Source organism: Patiria miniata, unplaced genomic scaffold (assembly GCF_015706575.1).
Source record: "Patiria miniata isolate m_02_andy unplaced genomic scaffold, ASM1570657v1 HiC_scaffold_3, whole genome shotgun sequence".
Classification (NCBI taxonomy): Eukaryota; Metazoa; Echinodermata; class Asteroidea; order Valvatida; family Asterinidae; genus Patiria; species Patiria miniata.
In genome coordinates, this window is record NW_024037069.1 from 15,406,604 (window position 1) to 15,427,997 (window position 21,394).

Consider the following 21,394-nt stretch of genomic DNA (forward strand, 5'->3'; position numbering starts at 1 on the left):
TCACATGTAGCTCCCATCCACACAGTACATGTGTGTACATGTTTGTACAGTATGTGACAGACTTGGCAGGGCTAGTGCCAGCAGTATTTACTTGACCACAAACATTGCAAAAGAGTTAAACTGTTGAGATCCTGAATCCATCAAAGTGCCCCAACAGCTCAAAATAGAGGTATCCTGAATCCATCAAAATCCGCCAGTTCTGCTAGGCTTCCAATCCTGAATCCATCAAAATCCCCCAGTTTGTTCAATATGGAGGTATCCTGAATCTGCCGAAATCCCCCGAAGCAGGGGGATGGATTCAGGTATGTTAGGGACGGTTAATACATGTGTTGACATGCATACTTGTATTAAAAATCTTCAACTTTTCATGATTGAAAATGGCTTGCAGAGGTCCTTGTGGGTGTTTCAGTTTGCCCACTTCTGTTCCCTTTGGTCACTGAAGGCTTCACAAACCCCTGTCAAAGATTGAACAACTCTGAAGGTGAAAGCTGAAGTGTCATCAACCAGAACCCCCCCCCCCCCAGCAAATTGTGATTCCCAACAATTGCTGTATCACAGTGAGCGCATTTTAGGGTGGAGTTACTGATTGTATTCTGGATGACTCAGCCTGAACACACAGTGTGCGTGTGTGTGTGTGTTGGGGGGGGGGGGGGGGGGGGGAGGGGTAGGGATCAGGATCAAGATGTGATAACACACAGGGAAATCCCTCCATTGATAGATGTCCCACTGCCTGCTGTCATCGTCCCCCTCACAGGTTACACACAGTGAGGATTTACATGTGAATGCAAATAGTCACTTACAGTTAACATGCATGTAGGAACAAATGTACAGCTGGGCCCAATTTCACGGCCCTGCTTAGCACAAAAATTTGCTGAGCACAAAAAAAGTCTGGCTTATAAAAGCAGGTTACCAGCCAAAACTCCATGTGATTTTCATGCTAAGCAAACAACAGCTGAATACCAATCACAAGCAATATACATCACATGGAGTTTTGGCTGGTAACCTGCTTTTATAAGCCAGACTTTTTTGTGCTGAGCAAATTTTTGTGCTTAGCAGCGCCGTGAAATTGGCCCCTGGTCTACCGATTTAACAAGAAAATCCTTGCTCAAAGTGAAGATAGGACTGGTACCACACACCCTCCGCCTGAAATGGTATCATTCCATGAAGGTGGTTGAAGGAAATGTGCCCGCAGGCAAAGAGATTTGTTTAAAACATGCGTTAGCAATGGAATCCAGTAACAAGACCCGACATTTTTTTCATAGCTTCTAAGAATAGAATGAAAGTTAGTGCTAGACACAAATTACATAAAAATAAAAAAATCCTGTCTCTTAAATATAAAATTAAATAAAGTTGAACAGCGGCAAGAAATGTTATCCTCAAGTATGTAAAAAGCAAAAAAAAAAGAAGAATAATACACATATTTACATGTAACACAACATATAAACTGAAACAATACCTTGTCAACATTATATATTCAAAGTTGTTAGCAATTAAATATGCATGCCATCTGCAACCCTCTGAAAAGGGGCTTTGTGCCAGCTAATATATGTAATTCGAATTTTGGGAAGAAATAATTCAATAAGTAAAGATCAGTGGATTTTTTTTTCGTTTGGTGTCTCATTCAAAAGTGAACAACTTTTATATTGCTAGGGAAATAGCAATAAAAAAATCTACTTTTCGAGGTGAAAGTCAAAACTAGCGGGGGAACGCATCTTTAATGTGTTGTTGTGGCGCACAATCACAAATTAGCAAATAATATGGACGACCTTGTACAAACGAATGGTTACGTTTTCCTCCTGATAAACATATCATTTTACTGAATGCTTTTGTTATTCCGTTCTGGGCATGCAGCTGTACTTGACAGTTGTATTGATTTTATCGTAGGTGTACATTATGTGCATGTAGTATACATCCGCAGATTAATGTAGCGAGCTGGCTAGTGTAACAGTGTACGTAGTAATGAGGAGTGCACACTGTCATTATTATTGAATTTTTATAGCACATTTTATATTATATGTACAGGGCTACAGGCATTTTGTATGTACCGGTATGGTGTGACACACATTGCCAATGTGTGTCTCACTGGGACTCGTTTTGGGTGTGTCGGTCAGTTTTTGTTTCTATTTGTGCAGACGTACTGGTACACGGTGACGTGAGTGAAGTGGGGACACTCGTTACAGTTAATGACTGTATTTTCTCCAGCCTTTTTAATTTAAAGCAATATTTGATTGGACAGTAGGCCAATAAGAGATGGCCTGCGGGTACAAATCCGAAGAGTGATTTGAACATTTAGTGCTAGAACACCTGCTGAATATGATTTATCCTTGTAATTTGTGTTTCCAGCAAACAAGGTAAACTATTTGTGAAAACTTTCATTTTATTAAGTTTAAAAAATCTTTTAGTTTTTGATAGTGTAATGTTGGATGTATATTGTTTGTTTTTATTTCGATGGCTTACAATGTACACAAAATACATACATGTACATGTTCACATGTACTCTACATGTGTACTCTGCACATGTGCAATATACATGTTTACAACATGTTTACAACATGTTTACAACATGTTTACAACATGTTTACAACATGTTTACAACATGTTTACAACATGTTTACATGTTCAGATGAAGAAGGTAAATTCACAATTTGGTCACTACAATCCAATTATTAATATTTTCCGAACAGATTAAAAAGCTTTTGTCACTGTTGTTCACATGTTGTAAGGACTTCGTTTACATAATGTACATGTTCACTGTTGATTTTACATTTGAACATGTACATGTACATGTACATGTGTCATCTGCTAAATTTGCTTGACTCAGTCCACTGGTCTAGTTGCCTACCCAAAGTTAAAAACTTGACAGAATTTCTGCCTAACATTTCCTTGTATTATTTATTCATTTTTTTATTTGTCATTTGTCTCTGCATTCAAAAGGTCAAACGCTGAATAAAGACCTGCGTCGATATCTCAACATGCGTTTCCAGAAGGGCTCAGTGGACCATGACTTGCAGCAAACCATCCGTGAAAATCTCTACGTTCGCACCGTGCCTTGTAAGTACGCTGTTCATCATGTTCATGTACATGTACATGTACGTGTACCTGTTGCAGTTGAACTCACACGTGTATCATGTGTAAGTCTGCATCTGATACAATGTAACTCCACATCTGATTCATTTACATGATGTTTAATTACATGTGTGTCAAGTACATGTATATGTGTGGTCGGTGTTTGATCCCCTCTTCTTTTCAAAATAATGTCTGGTCCCCCCCTCCCCCCAAGAAAAAAAAATATTGGTCCCATTCTTCTATTTCTATGTATTGTTCCCCTTCACAAACGTTCTGTCGTAAGTGTTGTTGCTGATTTGCATTGAAGTTTTGCTTTCAAGACCAGAACAAAAATTTGATTTTGCGTTTGATTTTTTTGGGCATACCACTTTGTATTCTTCTACTGGTCAATGCTGTGGTCCAATGGTTACATTGTTCGACTCGTGTGCTGTGGTACATGGGTTCGAATCGAATTCTGACGGGGAACATGGTGCTTTCGCCGCATCACCTTGGAAACCCTTATAAAGGTGCTACATAGTGGGTTTCATATTTCTCATAAACTTCATTTACCTGTCTTTAAAAAGAAACATAATTACCAGCGCTTTGAGTACCTAATTGTTGGTAGATATGTGTGGGCTATATAAAACTCCAGTATTATTATTACTGGCATGTCCAGTTGGTAAAAGTGTGTAAATATACAGAGTGTGGTTTTGATGAAGTTTTCTGACTGAGTGTCTAGGTGTACATTTGTTGAAATGAATCATTTATGAGTGTATGAATCAAACTTGTTTTATTTTCTCATCAGATATTCACCAGGCCAAGTCAAAACAATGTGAATATTGCACAATATTTATACTGTATAATTATAAACACACCTGCAACATAGCCAGTGTGGTTACTGCGGTATACTTTGTGTTGTGGTGTCAGCTTGCATTATAAGTGATGACGTCTATTGACGATTCAGGGAACCATAAATTTATGAAAGCGTGAAGGAAAAGGGCCATTCAGCAGGTTGCACTCATGCACAAACTTGGCAATTCAATTTCCTGTATACTGACACAATGATCTTTATACGTAGGCTCGATATAACGCGCACCCTCTCCAACGGTCAAAGTTCTAACTGTGGTTGGAAGGCTTGCTAATAATACTTGATACGCATTCAGGAACATTGAATCATGAATAACATGTTTCTTTGATTAATGGGACCAGTTATTGCCAACAATGAGTAGCAAAAATTGGTGGTACTGGTAGTTTAACATGTACACTGTTCCATGTACTAAAGTTATTTGCATACAATTACAAATGTGGTGAAGTACACGAAATTCTATTTGGCATTCAGGAATGGACCTTTCTGTGTTATGTCAAAATTTGTCTTTGAGGGAAAAAATAAGGAACGGTCTATTTTTCATAGCCATTGTACTTTATGGAGTACCGGGTAAGTGTCCTGTTTTTCCATCACCCGTTACATAGACCCCTCTAGGTCTTTTCACACTAGACAAATCTCGGGGTTGACACAGGGTTGACGCAGGGTTGAAAACATGCAGCATTTCACACTTGAAAAAATTTCAACCCTGCGTCGACCCCGAGATTGATTGATAACAAACTCAACCCGGAGTGGCACTGGGTTTGCCCAGGTTTGAGTTCAACCTGGGTTGAGAGGCTCTAGTGGGAAAAGGGCTTCTCATAGACAGTCATCTTCGTAGGAAAATTACAACTGTGTCTTCCACGCCATCAAGCACGGGTGTGCACAGTTTGCAAAGTGTTCTAAACACGCGTGCATGTTGTTCGAAAGTTCTTGGAATTGGAAATACGGCACAGCCAAGCGCGTCACAAAAATTTGACTCCCAAAATGGTGATCACTTGACAATCTGTAGGCAGTGCCGTCATTTGAGAGACTATACAAAAGTCCAGAAACTCACTTAAAAAAAAGAAGAAAATCTTCAGTTACATATAATATGTAAAAATTAACCCTAACAGAACTCAACCCATCAAACCCCAACAGCATGTTTTGTTGGAATCTGTCAGGATGGGTACAGTACCCCTAAACTGACAGTCTTTTACATTGGGTTGGCACACCTCCAGAATCAAAGTCAGAAATATGTGTGTGCAGTTTCTCATATGGTGTTGGAATTTACCAGGATGGGTATGGTTCCTAGTAAATCATGCTAGGGAGTTAGGGTTAATTAAGCTAGATATATTTTTTTGGGTAAACAACAATTTAACACCAATTCCATGCAGACATGGTCCAGACTTGGTCCGTTTCTAAAGAGCCTCAATTACAAACTCATGTGGAATATACCTTAGAAAATACTTCCCTTTGTGCATCAAACTGTCATAAATCAGGAAAGTTTTCCAAAAACGTTGGCAAGCCAACATCATTCGACAGGTGACCAGTCTATGATTTACTTGGATATTTTCGGGTTTTTTTTCTTTTTTACTTTTAAAAATGGGTTCCTTGTTACAATCAGTCCTTTGTTGTACCGGTCCAACAACAAAGCATACATTTGTACTTTGACTAAAAATCTGCTGTAAAAACTCGCCATTGCTTAGCTTACCAGTAGCTGCAGTGCTGAAATGTGGACGAATTTCAACTTTAAAAATGCACAAATTTACAAGGGTTTATTTGGATTGGAATTCTTGGAAAGTGGATGTTACTGAGGGTATGCATGTGTACTGGTGTACCACAGGTAAAACTTCTTTCAAATTGCTGGATTCTATCAAGTATATTATAAAACCAAAAAAGTTGGGTTTTTTTGTAAACATTGCAAAATTTATCATACAGCCTCACACTCACAGGTGCATTTGACTTGAATTTTTCTAAAGAGCTGACTACAATTTTTTTTCAAAGATGCTTGAATTTGAAAAGGTTGCCAACACACTGCATTGAATGTGCAGAATTGAGAAATTACAATGTAAGGCAAAGGCAAATTTTTCAGTGGGAACTGAAAAGTTTTAGTTTTTACATTTTCAGAAACGAGTTCTGCAAGTTTTGTAGACATATGTACATGGAGCTGTCCAGTATGGATATTTTAAAAAAGTAATTTGTAAAGTTGCACACTGCATATTATTATTAACACTACTGTGCAGATGCCTGTACATACCGGTACATTGCACATACCGTACATGTATTAGGTGTGTAAACAATTTACAATGTACGTTGTACCTAAGTGCAAACATAGGGGGGGGGGGGGGGGTTACATGTACATGTACGAGGTATACATGCATATTTCTGAAGTGTCAAAGAACATACATGTGCCTTTGCTCCTACATGTAAAACAACAACAATTGAGTAAAGACACACATGTGTTTGAGCCATAAATCTGTCCTGCCCAAATTGAGTCTGTGGGGACCAATGACAGACAAAATTCCTACCAGTTGATTCATAATGAGCAACACAAGGCTGGTGTTTGTCTCCTCGCCTCAAGGGGGACCGGGAGGGAGGGAGGACCCACCACATCACCAGACTGTTTATTAGTCTACCTGCTCTAATCAAGACATTGCCATGGTAACCACAAGTGACCTGTAAATGAGTGGGGCAGGTCAAGTCAGTTGACCTCTGACCTGACCTGTATTGTGTGGTGCACATGTATTCAGTGTGACATGTTTCAGACACCATTCAGCACCAGATGTGGACAGAAGACTTGGCCATGATTTGTTACGATTTGGAACAATCTGCACTCCCCCACATTAGTCTGAATTTATTGCCCCGATGTTTCGATGTTATCAATTGGGAGGTTTGATTGGGTTGCCTTGGCAATGCAGAACCACCCCCTGGATGCCAGAATGCATGCCAGACAAGTAGACTCCTATTCTACATGTAAACAAAGATTAAATGGAAGTGAGAAATGTCTGAAATCTGATGTGGAAATTGAGTCACAGTAAAGTTGTCTGCAATGTGTATGATAACAATTGCAGCAATTACAATGTTCTTGGTACATGTTCATGTACATGAACATGTACACGTACATGTACATGTACATGTATATGTACATGTACAATACTAATTAATGTAACTACGTACATGTACAATGTACATGCATTTACTGTGGAAAGATACACTTCAATCCTTTTTGGTACCCTCTCCAATCCAACATCCAACAGATTCTCATGACAGCAAATTGTGAGCCTGCTACATTCTAACAAAATCCAACAACAAAAATAACAGGTCTTTTGGTTCCTACTCCGATCAATAAATTCTAGCAGAAAATGCCTTTGGATATTGTTGGATTAAGCATAGTTAAGGTTAAAAGAGGAATTCTCAGTATGAAGGTAATGTTGAAATCATCAAACCTGTTTGAAAAGTCAACCTTTGCATGAACCCAAAGATTATTTATATTTTTCATCCAATTATACAAAAAGTCACTTGACCTGATCTAATTTGACCTGTTCAACTTTATGGGCCATTCATCCCATTTGTTAGACAGACTTCAAACTTGGCCTGGTGAATTTCTCATTGTTATAAAAAAAAAAGAGAGAAAAGAATTTTTTCCCCAATCCTCTTTGCATGGGAGAATTGGCATTAGGGTCCATGAATCAACGTCCAGTAATTGCCAATTGTTAACCTCCCCCCTCCCAATTTTGTTTTGTGTTCTCTGGATTTTTAGGCTTTATTCATCCGGTTTCTTCCCATGCACTGCCTCACTGCGTTTTCCAGTTAATTTTAATGTACATGTACATCCAAATGAACCATCAATTCTAGTTTTTCTTCTTGAAGTAATTTTTCTTTTTCATAGATTTCCTTTTCTATCCCTTCTTTGTGGCTTTGAAATGGGTTGTGTTACAGTCTCAATGTAGAATTTCTCTTTTTGACATTACCAAATTTGATGTTCACGTACAGTACCTGGTACCGTACATGTACACTCGGGGAAGTGGTAGTCTCAGTTTGTTTGGCATGGCGGTGAACAAAATTAATACACAAAATAAATTTTGCAAAACTTCAACTAATTTGTGACATTGTGAAAGACACTCGCTCACTGCTTCTCCTCACCAAGACATTGAAGGGGTACCTGTTACTGGTAGGATCAAGATACATGTAGTTCATTGGCTAATTTTGTTCTGAATGAGCCATTTGCACCTGGATTGGCAGCACACATACTGCATACACTCCTCCTTACAGAGCTGAGATGGTCTAAGCATGGAGCTATATAGCTCCATGGTCTGAGCATATTGTTTATAGGCTATGGAATGCTTTATGGGTTAATTTAGCAGGTGTAATAGAATGTAAAGCACTTTGATATTCAGCACTTTCTAATGACCATTTTTGTTATAATACAAGACAAAAGAGGGTTTACTGTTCCTATTGTTTGGACTCACCGGTACATGTAAACTTTTTCTCAATATGTCTCACAAGGTTTGTACACAACAATCTATCGAGGATTTGAGCTCTGGTCCTCATGGTTATTGTTACCGCAGGTAACCCATTGTCCCAAGTCCTAATAACAAGATCAACTGTTGGACCCATCCCCATGTACATGTACATGTATGTTTACACATGTGGTAGACAGACATGAACATAGAACCATGATAACACATGACCACATGTACATATGTATGTATGTCCACAGTTTATAATTGATGTAATAATATACGGCACATGTGTACACGTACATGTATGCACATGTTCACAATATGATTGATGTACCGTACATGTAAGCACTGGTTATTGTTTTGCTGGAAAACAAAATTTCTAAATAAAAAACAGATTGTGTTGAAGGAATGAAATGTATAGATTTCGCTGCCCTTCCACCTGGTTCAGTCTTTGACACAGTTTATCACTACCTTTGAATGTCCCCCTTGAGACACAACTGGCAATGTGGGTGTGTCATTACTGCATTCAACCACTCCCCGGTGACTACTCAGCCTCTTAAAATGAATAGGATTCTGTCTTTTCTCTAAATTCATTTGGAATGCTCTACATGCTGTACATGTAGGTGAAGAACTCACACATGTACAATACATACACTGTACTGTCTGGTACATGTACATGTACATGTATATGTAATGGGAGCATTCAATTTTAAATTGGGCCCAGATTGTGGATATCCATCCTCTTCTGTCCACACATTTGCTTGAATGGTTTGAAAATATTGTATGAGATGGAACTTTCTTCAGAAAGATTTACATTTTCTATTGGGGTTACAATACCAGTCACTGGTGAATTTATAATTAATACAAATTCAGTTACATGTACTGGTACATTGTAATTATATTTGAATATATTTGGCGTTGGATGTACGTTTACATGTACATCACTGGTAAAAGTTATTCACAAATGTCATTTATGAAAGTACCACATTGTTTGATCTCAATTTGTGTTTTTGTGTATTCGTGTTTTTATCCGTACAAAAACATTTTTTTGCATTTTAATTTGCAAGCATATTTCAAGCAGTTTAAAACCCCACTATGCTGCTATGCAGTTCTGGAAACTATCAACCCTTTAGAAAAAAAAAAAAATTCTACATTGGACTTTGTCAAAAACCATTTGAGTGTTTCTACTTCCTGTTCAGGTACCACAAGAGCTCCCCGGGAAGGCGAAGTCGACGGGGTGGACTATAAATTCCTGTCGGTGGATGAGTTTATGGCGCTAGAGAAGAGCGGGCATCTTCTGGAAAGCGGCGTGTTTGATGGTAAGGGAATAACTAAAATAGGTTGAATAAAAAAAAGAGAACGGAACTTTTCAATCCCATTAATTGAACATGATTCTTCCCAGGGGTATTGTAATTATTCGCCATTTATTATGTACTGATTTTCTCTGCCATTAACCAAGGGCGGAAATCGCTCCTTGAACGTGGGGGGGACAGGTTTTTTTTTCTCCCCGAAATTATATTACTCACAAAAAGTCACAGGCTGAACGGCAATGGCGTAGCCAGGATTTTTTCAGTAGTGGGGGGGGGGGGGGGGCTGGGGGGGGGGGCTGGAACATTTCATGGGGGGGGGGGGGGGCAAGCAAGGGGCGTCAATCGCTTCTCAAAAGTGGGGGGGGGGGGCATACCTTGATCATAACTGATGCAAGCGCGAAGCGCGAAGCCCTTACGGCGTGGGGTTCGGGGCCCGCTTAAGGGCCCCGAACAAAAATTGGATTCTACATGTTCTGTGGTGTGACTTGAAGCAATTTCTTACGATTTTCTTCCATGCTTTAACTAATATTTTCTTGGCAAAAGACAATTATTTGAACATCGTTTTCGAGGTTGGAGACATTGAATCAGCTATCGGTATTCTTAGCTATTGGCGTGGGGTTCGGGGCCCGCTTATGGGCCCCGAAAAAAATTGGATTTTCGATGCTCTGTGGTGTGATCTGAGGCAATTTTTTACCACTTTAACCAATAATTATCTTAGCACAAAAGATAATAATTTAAACATAATTTTCGAGGTTTTCTCAGCTAAAGGCATAAGAAAATTTTGTGAACATTGTTTTCGAGGTTGGAGTCATTGAATCAGCTACCAGAATTCTGAGCTATAGGCGTGGGGTTCGGAGCCCGCTTAAGGGCCCCGAAAAATTTTGGATTCTAAATGCTCTGTGGTGCTATCTGAGGCAATTTCTGACCGCTTTAACCAATATTTTCTAAGCAAAAGATGCATCGTAGTACATAATAGGGCCCTGTAAATGAGACACGAGTTCAAAAATGGGGGGATGGGACATTTCGTCACCGTTTTCACGAACAGCCACATACTATATATATTATGTTGATTTTGAAGTAAAATGTTTTCGAGATAATCACAAAAGAAGTTTCTCATATTTTAAAACTGCAAGAAATACTACTTTGCAACAACTTTGTGCAGCAAGAAAACCATCACACGATTCTACGTGAGCTGAAGTTCTACATAAACCCGGTAATAAGACTTAATAAAGCAGTTAATTAGTGGAAATTAATTAGTAAAGATATGTGGCTCTTTGTGAAAACGCAAATTCACGTTTCCGACATATTGGCCCTTTCTGTTCAACGTGTATTTCCATAGGCGCGCGCCTGAAAATGTAACAAAGATATGTGGCTCTTCGTGAAAACGCAAATCTCATTTGACCTACTTTTACGTATTTCCGTGCAATGGGTTTTGTACGCGTTCAAAGGGCCAAAATGTATGTGGCTCTTCGTGAAAACGCAAAATGCAGTTATCGAGATTTCTGCCCCTTGCAACATTAATGTAACTTAGAAATTAATGATGTTTTGCTTACAGAAACATGTCAAAATGGTTAAGTACATTGTTTTAATGCGAAATATCGAAAAAAATCAAAATCGAAAAAAATTGTAATTTTGGAGATATGTGGCTCTTCGTGAAAACGGTGACGATTTGATATTGTGTCCCCCACTCTTCAAAAGGTGTGGAAGGACATGTCCCCTGTCCCCCCCCCCCCCCCCCAGGATTGACGCCTATGGCGTCATATAGATCAATGATATTTTTTTTAGAAACTCAAAATCTCAGTTGGGGGGGGGGGGCGACTAGGGGGGGCGACAAGGTTTCATGAGGGCGGTCCCCCCCACGCCCCCCCCCCCCCCCCGGTGGCTACGCCACTGCTGAACGGACAACTTTCCACTCGTAATATTGCCATGGGGTATGGCAGCCATAGCGAGAGACTTGAAATCAAGTCTGTAATGAGTGGTTTAATTTAATCGCGTCCGCCGCAAGGGCGGATCCAGAACACAACTTTTTTAGGGGGGCCAAAAAAAAGTTTGGGCCCCCCAAAAAGTGGGTCCAAAAAATTACGGCGTGGGGTTTCGGGGCCCGCTTAAGGGCCCCGAAAAAAAATTTGGATTCTAGATGCTCTGTGGTGCGATCTGAGGCAATTTCTGACCACTTTTACCAATTTTTTTTTAAAATAAAGATGGGGGTGTACTCATTGCCTGCCTTTATTGCGATGTCACATAAAAAAAAATTTTGTTTCGTTTTTTTTTTGGGGGGGGGGGGGGCATGGCCCCCTTGATAATGCAACAATATATTTCTAAACCTCATTGTGTGCATCGGGCATGTTGTCATTGCGGTTCTGTAACCTTAAAAATGGGCACAAACCGCGGACGAGTTCGTTTTCAGGGTGATTAGTTAAACTACAACAAACCATATGGGCCAAAAGGAGCTTACGTTTACAGTCGACGCGCACTTAATTTTCTGAAGGGATTTACAATTATTCGTAACAGTTTCAACTTCCATAATTACTTAAATATTACTCCTTTTATTCAAAGACAGTTGCAAAAGTACTAATATTATCTACAATGTTATACGCTTTTTTACTGTAAACAGGACTGCCAAATAAAATGGAAACTTGAAAATGATCGTGTAATAATTAACCCCATATTAATAATGGTGTTTCTTCGTAAGCCAGATGGGCTACTATTGGCCCTCGCTATGGAAACATCATGCATATGCATTGCAGTGGCTGCATATTTGAATATTCGCTTGAAAACGTCTTAGTCAAGTCCGAATTAGACACAGACTGACCATGCCGCGCGTTAGTACATGACTTTTGCATGAATGGTTGTAGCGCTGACGTTGCATGAACGGCGGTGGTATGCGGATTTTGGCGCTGATCGATGACGGACATAAACCACTATAGTCTAACGACTTGTCATCAAGTCTACCATAGCGATTGCGGGCCGGAGTGGGGCCGAAATAGGAGTAGCAAATTATATGACGTACGCAGGCAACATTGTGTATAACGTATACCGCATGAACCCACACGCACGTACAGTACATGTACGTGGGTAGGCTAGGCGTACAAGAGCCGCGTGGTCGAACCACTGATCTCTATATAAAGACTGGATAGCGGATATGCATACAACATTCACACAGTAGACTTTGCATATTGACCAATTCGCCCCCGGTCTCACGAAGATGGCCGCGCATAATACGAACGTTCTACGCGTAAATACGCGCGCGTTGTATCAACAGTTGACGCGCATTTTGGTCACGTACACATATTATGATGTTCTAAAAGGAACACATTTCCGTAGTGATTATTTTTTCAAAAACGCCGAAAAAGTGATTTGCGGCATTATAAAAGTAACCACTACGTTAGAAAAATTGTAGTAAACCTTGGTCAGTTGGTCAGTGGTGGTGGCCAAAATATAAGCCAAGTGAGCCGCGACGTTACAAAAGAAATCATGCTGTCTATAAAGACGGCAACTTGTCCTTTGTAGATCACCAGCCGGTCTCACCAATATGGCGTCAAATTCGTACATTGTGCGGCTCTTTATTGGCTATCCAGTCTTTATATAGAGATCAGTGGGTCGAACCGACAAGAAAACCAAATTGGTTCTCAGCCACAACTAAACTAGCGACTTATCAAAGAGGCTTTTCCCTAAGACTCTGCCATGGTTGGTCACCCACCCATACCTACACATGAAAACATGGAGGGGACATTCGACATTGTGTCCCCCCTTACCAAATTTATGGGGGGGACGTGTCCCCCCTGTCCCCCCCGGGATTTCCGCCCATGCCATTAACTTAGCTTTGCATTGAATTTGTCCATTCCCGTTCTCCTTTCAAACTTTGGAGGTCTCTCATCCAACGTTAATTAATGAAACTAATTTGGCCATTTCAATGGAGTTTCACAATGCATTCGGCTTGAGTACCGTAGTGTTCAATGTCTGTAATTATCATTTATTAAAGCTGTGTGATATATTTTTTGGGGTGGGGTGATTTGGGGTGGGTATCCCAGAATAATATTTTTGAATTCAGTTGTAATATGGCAGTGTTCAACGTCTGTGATTATGTAATTTACAATTTATTAAGCTGTGTGATACAAAGAGTCAAAGGTCAGAATAGGTCAAATTTCAGAACAAGCTCAAATGACAACAGTAGCACTGTTTATATGTTGGCCTTGGTGAAACATTAAAAAATGTCCATGGTGACCTATTCATCTGACCTACAGCTATGGGGTCAAATGTCAAAAAAAGGTGAACACGCATTTGTTGGCCCGCAGCTTCGGAGATCCGATCGAGCTTGTTTTTTTTGTTAACTTCCAACTGGTTCATGTGTCATGCTTGTCCTTAAAGGGAACAAGAAACAAAGTGTTCTTAGGAACAATATTTGTGCAACTTTCTACTAAATATTTGATATCCCTTTTTGGTTTATTTTATTGAAAAGTTCACCTCTTTAAACATGAAATTTTTTTCTATGCTGTTTCGGACAACTGAGGGCGCTGTTGCTGTGGTGTCATTTCAGTAGGAAGACATTGTCCAGATTAGGATTTCTGTTCAAATTGTGAACCCAGACATTTGCTCACCAAAAATGAAAACATCTGTGAGACAAGTTTGCTCAGTGGCTTACTGTTATGCATTGACACAACAAATCACCTCAGAAAAGAATATTTACGACAGCAAAGCATCCACAATTCTGGCAACTTTTGGTGTTGAAATAACTGTAACATTGAGGTTTCTGCCCGAAATAACATCACACTTTTTTCATGAATGTATAGAAATTGGCATTAGCATAAAAACAAAAAGGGCACCAAATTACCCTTGAAAATTGCAAATAGGGTTAAATGGGACACAAAGGTGCGTTTTCAAGGATTGCATCAAAAATTACATTACATGGGCTCTTTAAAGGGAATATACAACATTTGCAAACATCAAAAAACAAAACTACCAAATTTTTGCAAAATACCTTACTAGGATGTTGGTACATTTGTAAATGACAGTCTAAAGCATCCTGTAAAATTATGGCACCTGGTGTGAAGTCATTTTTAAGAAAAGTGGTATTTTTGTATAAATTTCCAGGCCGACCACCGTTGGAAAAACCCAACTATTTTTCAACTACTGCTCCAAATTTACCATTTTTTTTCAGTCCACATTTTGTTTGCTATTGGTTGAATACATGTTCATGAACGGGTGCAGGCCAGCTAGACTGGTTCCCTTGTACCGTACAATTTTCCGGCATCTATATATTGATACATTTCATAATAGTGGAGTCAGGGAACCAGACTACTTGAACTTTTTTTTTCTTGGTTTTTCCAGCATTTTCAAACACAAAACTTCAAAAATGTCAGTGTAGCAATATTTTGATCTATTATACTGACCCCTCAACAAGTTCATTTCTGAAATTTACAGCAAAAGCCAATGATGTATATTCCCTTTAATTGCAATGTTGAGTCTGAGAAGAAAGTCCTATGCAAAGAAACCCTGTGTAAGAACCAGTAGCATGTATGGCCTTGCAGACAGCATGGTGGCTGGGGTACTTGTAAGGAAGGATTGATCTTGAGGCATGGAGCCCTCCCATGGTGCTCCCTGTGTACTCTGGCGGAGAGCAGCGATACTTTGGTTCCAAGGAGTTGCTTTGTTTGAATTTTCATCCATATTCCCACATGGTTGTTTCCAGCAACGACATGCTTGCGAGAAAGATGAATTTTTTCCTTTCAAATTTTGAAGTCGTGTCAGTATATTTTGTATTGAAAATCTGAACGTTTGGGTTGTTTGTGGATTGGAGCTGTTTTTTTCTTTGCCTGGATTACGTTTGGTTGTTTTCATGTTTTGTAAACACAACATGTGTCGCTGTCAACGAAACTGTCAACTTAATATCTGAGATACTTGTCTGGCTTGGTTTTGACCGTGGTCGTTATGATTGCCTGTGATGTCCGTGTTTCAACTATAAAAGGTAATATTCATTTTTTTTCTCAGTGCAAACTTTTGTATACTCTTTGTTTTTCTTTTTTTTCCTGTTAAGAAGAAAAATATGAATCTTTAGTGATTTTACCTTTTTTTTCTGAGTTTGTTTCAGTCCTTACTTTTTCTCCTTCAAAATTACATGTATGTTTGTTTTGTTTGTTTACTTATTTAAGCGTGTTTGCTTAATCAGGGATTTGCTGGTACATGTATTAGCATTATGTTTTATGTTGAGTATGTGGTGTGAGAATAATAAAACTTGTAAAACAATACTGGATTTAATTACCAAATGAAAGGCAATGCGAGGAAGATGAAGCAGGTACCAGTATAATATTAATGTAACTCTATACTCAAGCCTCTCCTTATTTGAGAATACTGTCTGGTTTTATAGTGGTCATTATTTAGTTACTGGTGTTAAAGGGAATACAACATTTGCAAACATCAAAACTATCAAATTATTGGTAGTTACCGGTACCTTACTGGACTTTCAGTGAATAACAATCTAAAGCATCATGTTAAATCGTGGCTCCTGGTGTGCTGTCATTTTCAAGAAAAGTGGTATTTTTGTATCAATTTCCAACGCTGGTTGGCCGATCGACATTGGAAATAAACTGGCTTTTTTCAAATACTGCCCCCAATTTACCATATTTAGTAAGTCCGCATTTTGTTTGCAATCGATTGGACACCTACCAGTATGAACGGGTACTAGTTAGCTAGACTGGTTCCCTGACCTTACAAATCCCAATGTCTATAAATTGCTCTGTTTCATCCTAAGTGGGGTAGGGGAACCAGATTAAAGGAGCATGATTGTTTTTCTTGGTTTTTCCAGCATATACGAACACAAAATTTAAGTTTGTTTTCTCTTAATAAATTGTCAATTTTTATAGTGTTTTCCCCAAAAAAACCAAACCTTTTTTCTCCCTTTTTTGGACGTCTAAGAAGGGGTTTTATTTTGGACACAAACAGATCCACTTTGCCAGCAGACTGGCTACTGGTCCATACATTATTGATACTGATGGTGAGGCGGGAACCAGTGTACTCCGCAAGAACAGAATTATTATCGGGCCGCAAGTGATTCAAAATGTGTAATTATTCAGCCTTGGGCTGATTTTTTTTTTTTATTTTATTTTTTTTGGTCGACGTCTCAATTAACAGAGAATAGCCATATTGTATTGCTAAGAACAAGAAAAAAGAAAAAAACTTAGAAAAAGAATCGATTTTTCAGCATGACACTCTAGTAAAAAAAAGCCCATGGAATACAACTGTAAGGGAGAAAAACCCATGGATAACGCTATTTTCAACAGCCCGGGACAAGGTCAGAATATTACCCTTTTAAAAGCCAGTGGTTTTTCAAAAGGTTTTCGCTGACCACCAAGTTAATTTTTAATTTAGATGACCCAAAGCGGTTAAGGACAATTTTTGTTTTTACAAATGATGACAGACTCTGACAGCTTACTTGAACTAATATCAGTTGACATTGTTTGTAAAGCCTGATTGCATTTTCCCTGCTGGCCAGGTCGTCCACTTCAGCATCACTTAACTTGACCACAGGGCCAGTGGATTAATGATTAATTTTTCAAAGAATTTAGATTGGCAGAACTGATACCTCACAGCGCTTGTACACATGTAGAGTTGTACATGTACACATGTATATCAATGCCCTGAGTTGAGTATAAAATAATAAAGTGCTACGTGTACGACATTGTTTAATCACATTTTCAAAAAGGGCTATGAATATTTACATTTTCGAAGTCCGTCCCTCTCTCCCCCCCCCCCTAAAAAAGAAGAAAAAAAAATCACTGAAATTTACTCAAGATTCCAAATATGTTTCTGTCAACATATGTGATGTGATCAAGCTACACGAGTCGTTTGTCGACCCTAGTCAAAAAAAAAATTATTACAGATTTCAAAAGAGCACAATCTCAGCATTACTGCTGTAAAAACTGCACGCTGGTACCATCTTTAGTTAAAAAATTATGGAAGTCGGAACACCAAGAGATGTGATGAAGTGATGTGATGAAGTGGTCCTTTTTTGGCCTAAATATCCGCTTTAAACTTCCCCACAAACGACTGATTTAGCTTGATCACATTACTATGTTATTCCACCCAGCTCAAAACATAAGGCCATGTATGAGACGAAAATCGAACGTCTAATTTTCCATACATTAAGTATCAGTCTGTGTCTTGAGGCTACATTAAATAGACATTGATTATTGGGGAAGGCCACCTCACAATTTCCCTGCTCTTCTTGAGGGGACGGCAGCAAATCAGGGATCTAATTGAGGGGTTTTCTGCTGCTAAGCGGGGAAATGGCCTCGTGCGGATATTGTATTACCAGACCTCACGGCCAGGGAGGGATTTGCCAGCTTTCAAGCATAATAGCCAAATGAATATGGCAATTATTCTGGAGGCTGTTGCAAGAAAAGAGAACACAGGCAAATGTGGCGGTTGATTAGATGTACATGTACATGTGGGCGTGTTCATCTATTTAAATCATCCACGATTCCCAGCATACTTCCACGATTGGGGTCGTGTACAAAACATATGGGAGTCTTCCTAAAAAGTTAGTACAAACAAAAGAGGGACAAAAGGAGGTCCATGATCAACGGTGTGAACACGACTGCATGGTCATATGTGGCATAATGTTGTTTTTTTACTTTTTAAGTCTGCAGTGTTATAAGAATAGCTCAAATAATTCACGTCACAGCAATTTTCGGTGTTTCAAATGACATTGCTTGAAGTATTTGATGGCTTTTGCATTCGCGATAACGCCATGTTTTACCTGAGTTTTATACATTTGAATCATCTTTCCCTCTCTTACTGTAACAAAAAGGAACATACCGGTACCTTGTATGAGTAAACTGTGTGACTTTTGAAGTCAGTACTCAAAACGTCTATTTTGGCATCCAATTTTCTGATATAAAATTCAAAACCCTGAACTTCTTTAATTAAATCATATATCCTTTTCTAATGTTAGGCAATATAATTTACTTGTTAATTATTGAAGATTCTGATTTCGAACTTGAAACTTGAATAAAATGTTTTTCTTGGTCTAAGTACCATTGAGGCACCAATTTTTTTAATTAAATTTTTTTACTCAATGGATTTGTTATTTTGAAGTAAAATATCTTTTTTATTCTTGATCTCCCAGGTAACCACTACGGCACCCCCAAGCCGCCCGCCAAGCCACCCCCTGCCCAATCCCCTACCTCCTCATCCTCCCCACCACCCCCCGCCCAACAACCCCAGCAGAATAACTCCTCCAGCACCAACACCAGCCCCAAGAAGTCGGCCGCTCACCACCGGCCGGGGGCCAAGCCCTCGGCCCCGGGCAAGCGCCAGCGCAACAAGTCCACCATCGAGGCCACCACGCTCAACTCTGACCCCCTGGACGAGGAAGAGCAGAGACGGAGGGAAGAAATCCAGAGGGCGGAGGAGGAACTCGGAGAATTACCGGTCGACTGGGAAATTGCATTCACCGACCAGGGAGACATGTATTTCATTTAGTAAGTGTGTGGATGTTGCAATTGGTCAGGAGCCAGTAAGAAAATTTACTACGCACTACGTGTTGTCAGTGTGCTAGACCCCAACCTTGTTTCCATGGGTAAAATCTTGCCGTGCCATGTTGGTTCCCATTATACCTTACGCGATCTTAACCCCTGGAATTGTGTAATTTAAATGTGCCAAATAGTGGCACATTTAAATTAGTTCTGCAGTCGATGTATTTAATGCCTGACGCAGTGCTTAAATTTTTGGAATATTTTTTTTGTAGAATCAATCCTTTCAAACTTGACATTTCAACGTCGCGTTATCTAGCAAGGATTGATAATAAATGTACGTACCTCTGTCGTCCCTTTACAACACAAAATGTACATGTTTTTTTTTGGCGAAAAATGGAGCTTCCAGATTCCATATCGAAAAAGCATTGCGCAGTCTTGAAAAGATGTTCCTATGTGACGTGCAGGAGATAGCACTGGAGCGTATATAGTACGTGCAGTCTTCAAAATACGCGCGCAGTACGCTTTGAAAAGCCGGTCAGCGTTGTTAACGCATTCCTCTCGGCCAGGGGTTAGTGAAGTCGAGGCACTGGATACGTTTCATTGAACTTTATAAGAGTCCAAATTTCATGTGACTAGTGTTTAACACCAGCCAGCCATGTCTTTATTAACTGTTGAAGACCGGCCACGTGACATACTCTTGACCAAGAGGAATGGGGTAAAACTGTCTTAGGTATTTAAGAATATAAATTACATCTTGCACCTTCAAAGGAAGCACTTGGTAAAAGAGAATTATAGGTCTTGAATTACCAGTTGTACTTTCTTCAGTGGTGCTCAGTACTGTAGTCGTCTCTTCAACAGTAGTTGACTCTGGAGTAGTTGTGTACACAACAGTGGTTGTCACCTCCTCAGTAGTTGATGGTGCCTTAGTAGTGGATGGTACAGTAGAAGTAACAGTAGTACTCGCAACAGTGGTTCTAGCCTCTGTCGTGGAGGCTTCTGTTGTTGGGAAAATGATCAAGTGTTTTTCGCTTGTAATCGTCAAAAGTATAAAAGAAAAGTTTCTTGCATATATTAAGCTATTACCAATTTCTTTTCTGTATTTTTTTTTTCCCTGGACGATTGTAATGCAGATCATTCCAGGGAGTTCTCCGAATATTTTAGGCATTTTCATTTCTTTATTGAATGTTTTATCTTCAGCATTTGTACATATAAACATGCCATAATATTATATGTATGGGACAGCATGTATAACCCACTTAGCCAACGAATGTCAAGTCATTCAATCCTCAAACTTCCCCAAACAGCCCTAGCACTCAACAGTTTTATTGATTTATGGAGTAAATACAATGTAATACAATTTCATACAAGTGGTAAAGGGTTCAATCCCCTACTCGTACGGAAATGCTCGCAGCCAAACAGCTATGTGTTGACATGCTCAATAGGTGGAGGAACCAAGATTGTCAGCTGCTTGCCAAAGAGGGCATGTCAGGCTCCAAGACTCAAGCGGAATTCAAACTCACAAACCAGAAAACACGGAAAGAACAAAAACAGTCTGTCTAACCATTCCAACATCAGACCCAAATGCCACATGATGTCATATCTAACCTGTTGTAGACTGCACTGTGGTGACTTCCTTTGTGGTAGATTCAGGGGTAGTGGTCACAACTGTTGTTACCTCCTTGGTCGTTGAAGGTGGGGCAGTTGTTCAAGGTGGGGCAGTTGTTGAGGGAGCCTCAGTAGTTGTCACACGAGTAGTTGACTTCTCCGTTGTACTTGGAGGACCTATAAGATACAGTCCACAAAGTTTCAATTTGAGTTGGGTGAAAACAAAATAATCTTTTGCTCTTTTTTGCTCTTTACTGGTCTTTATTTTCTAAAAAATCTCCTGATGTATTCCACATAAGGGTCATAATATAAATTAAATCTCGAACCTTCATGGAAGCACTTGGTAAAAGAGAATTATTTGTTTTGAATTACCAGTTGTACTTTCTTCAGTGGTGCTCAGTACTGTAGTCGTCTCTTCAATTGTAGTTGACGCTGGAGTAGTTGTGTACGTATGGATGCACTATATTCTCCTGTGTACAGCGAACGATAGTTTTAAAGCTAAATGAACTGATGTGCGAGTCTAGGGTCATTACACGTGCGCTGCTCCATTGCAATCGCCATGCTAGTGCTTACACGAATGTATGCATCGTACGTTTAAAGTAGGTCAACACGTGTGCAGTATTGTGATGCGAGTATACTGTATATGGTGTATTG

At 39.5% G+C, this 21,394-nt stretch overlaps 1 protein-coding gene and 1 long non-coding RNA gene across 9 annotated transcripts in view; one reads left to right on the forward strand and one right to left on the reverse strand.

The window, feature by feature from the left end:
* The window catches only part of LOC119738186 (membrane-associated guanylate kinase, WW and PDZ domain-containing protein 2-like), a 79,745-nt gene that overhangs the window by 13,277 nt on the left and 45,074 nt on the right, over positions 1-21,394 (forward strand). For all 8 annotated transcript variants that reach the window (XM_038212937.1, XM_038212942.1, XM_038212940.1 and 5 more), the window contains exons 3-5: positions 2,935-3,051; positions 9,552-9,671; positions 18,787-19,141. In XM_038212937.1, the coding sequence (XP_038068865.1) occupies positions 2,935-3,051; positions 9,552-9,671; positions 18,787-19,141 (592 nt within the window). The remainder of the gene's footprint in view (positions 1-2,934; positions 3,052-9,551; positions 9,672-18,786; positions 19,142-21,394) is intronic.
* LOC119738187 lies at positions 20,111-21,293 on the reverse strand. Its single transcript, XR_005272439.1, has 3 exons — positions 21,113-21,293; positions 20,741-20,917; positions 20,111-20,131 (listed from the first exon to the last, which is right to left on the reverse strand). It is a non-coding gene; the product is annotated as an uncharacterized LOC119738187 (long non-coding RNA).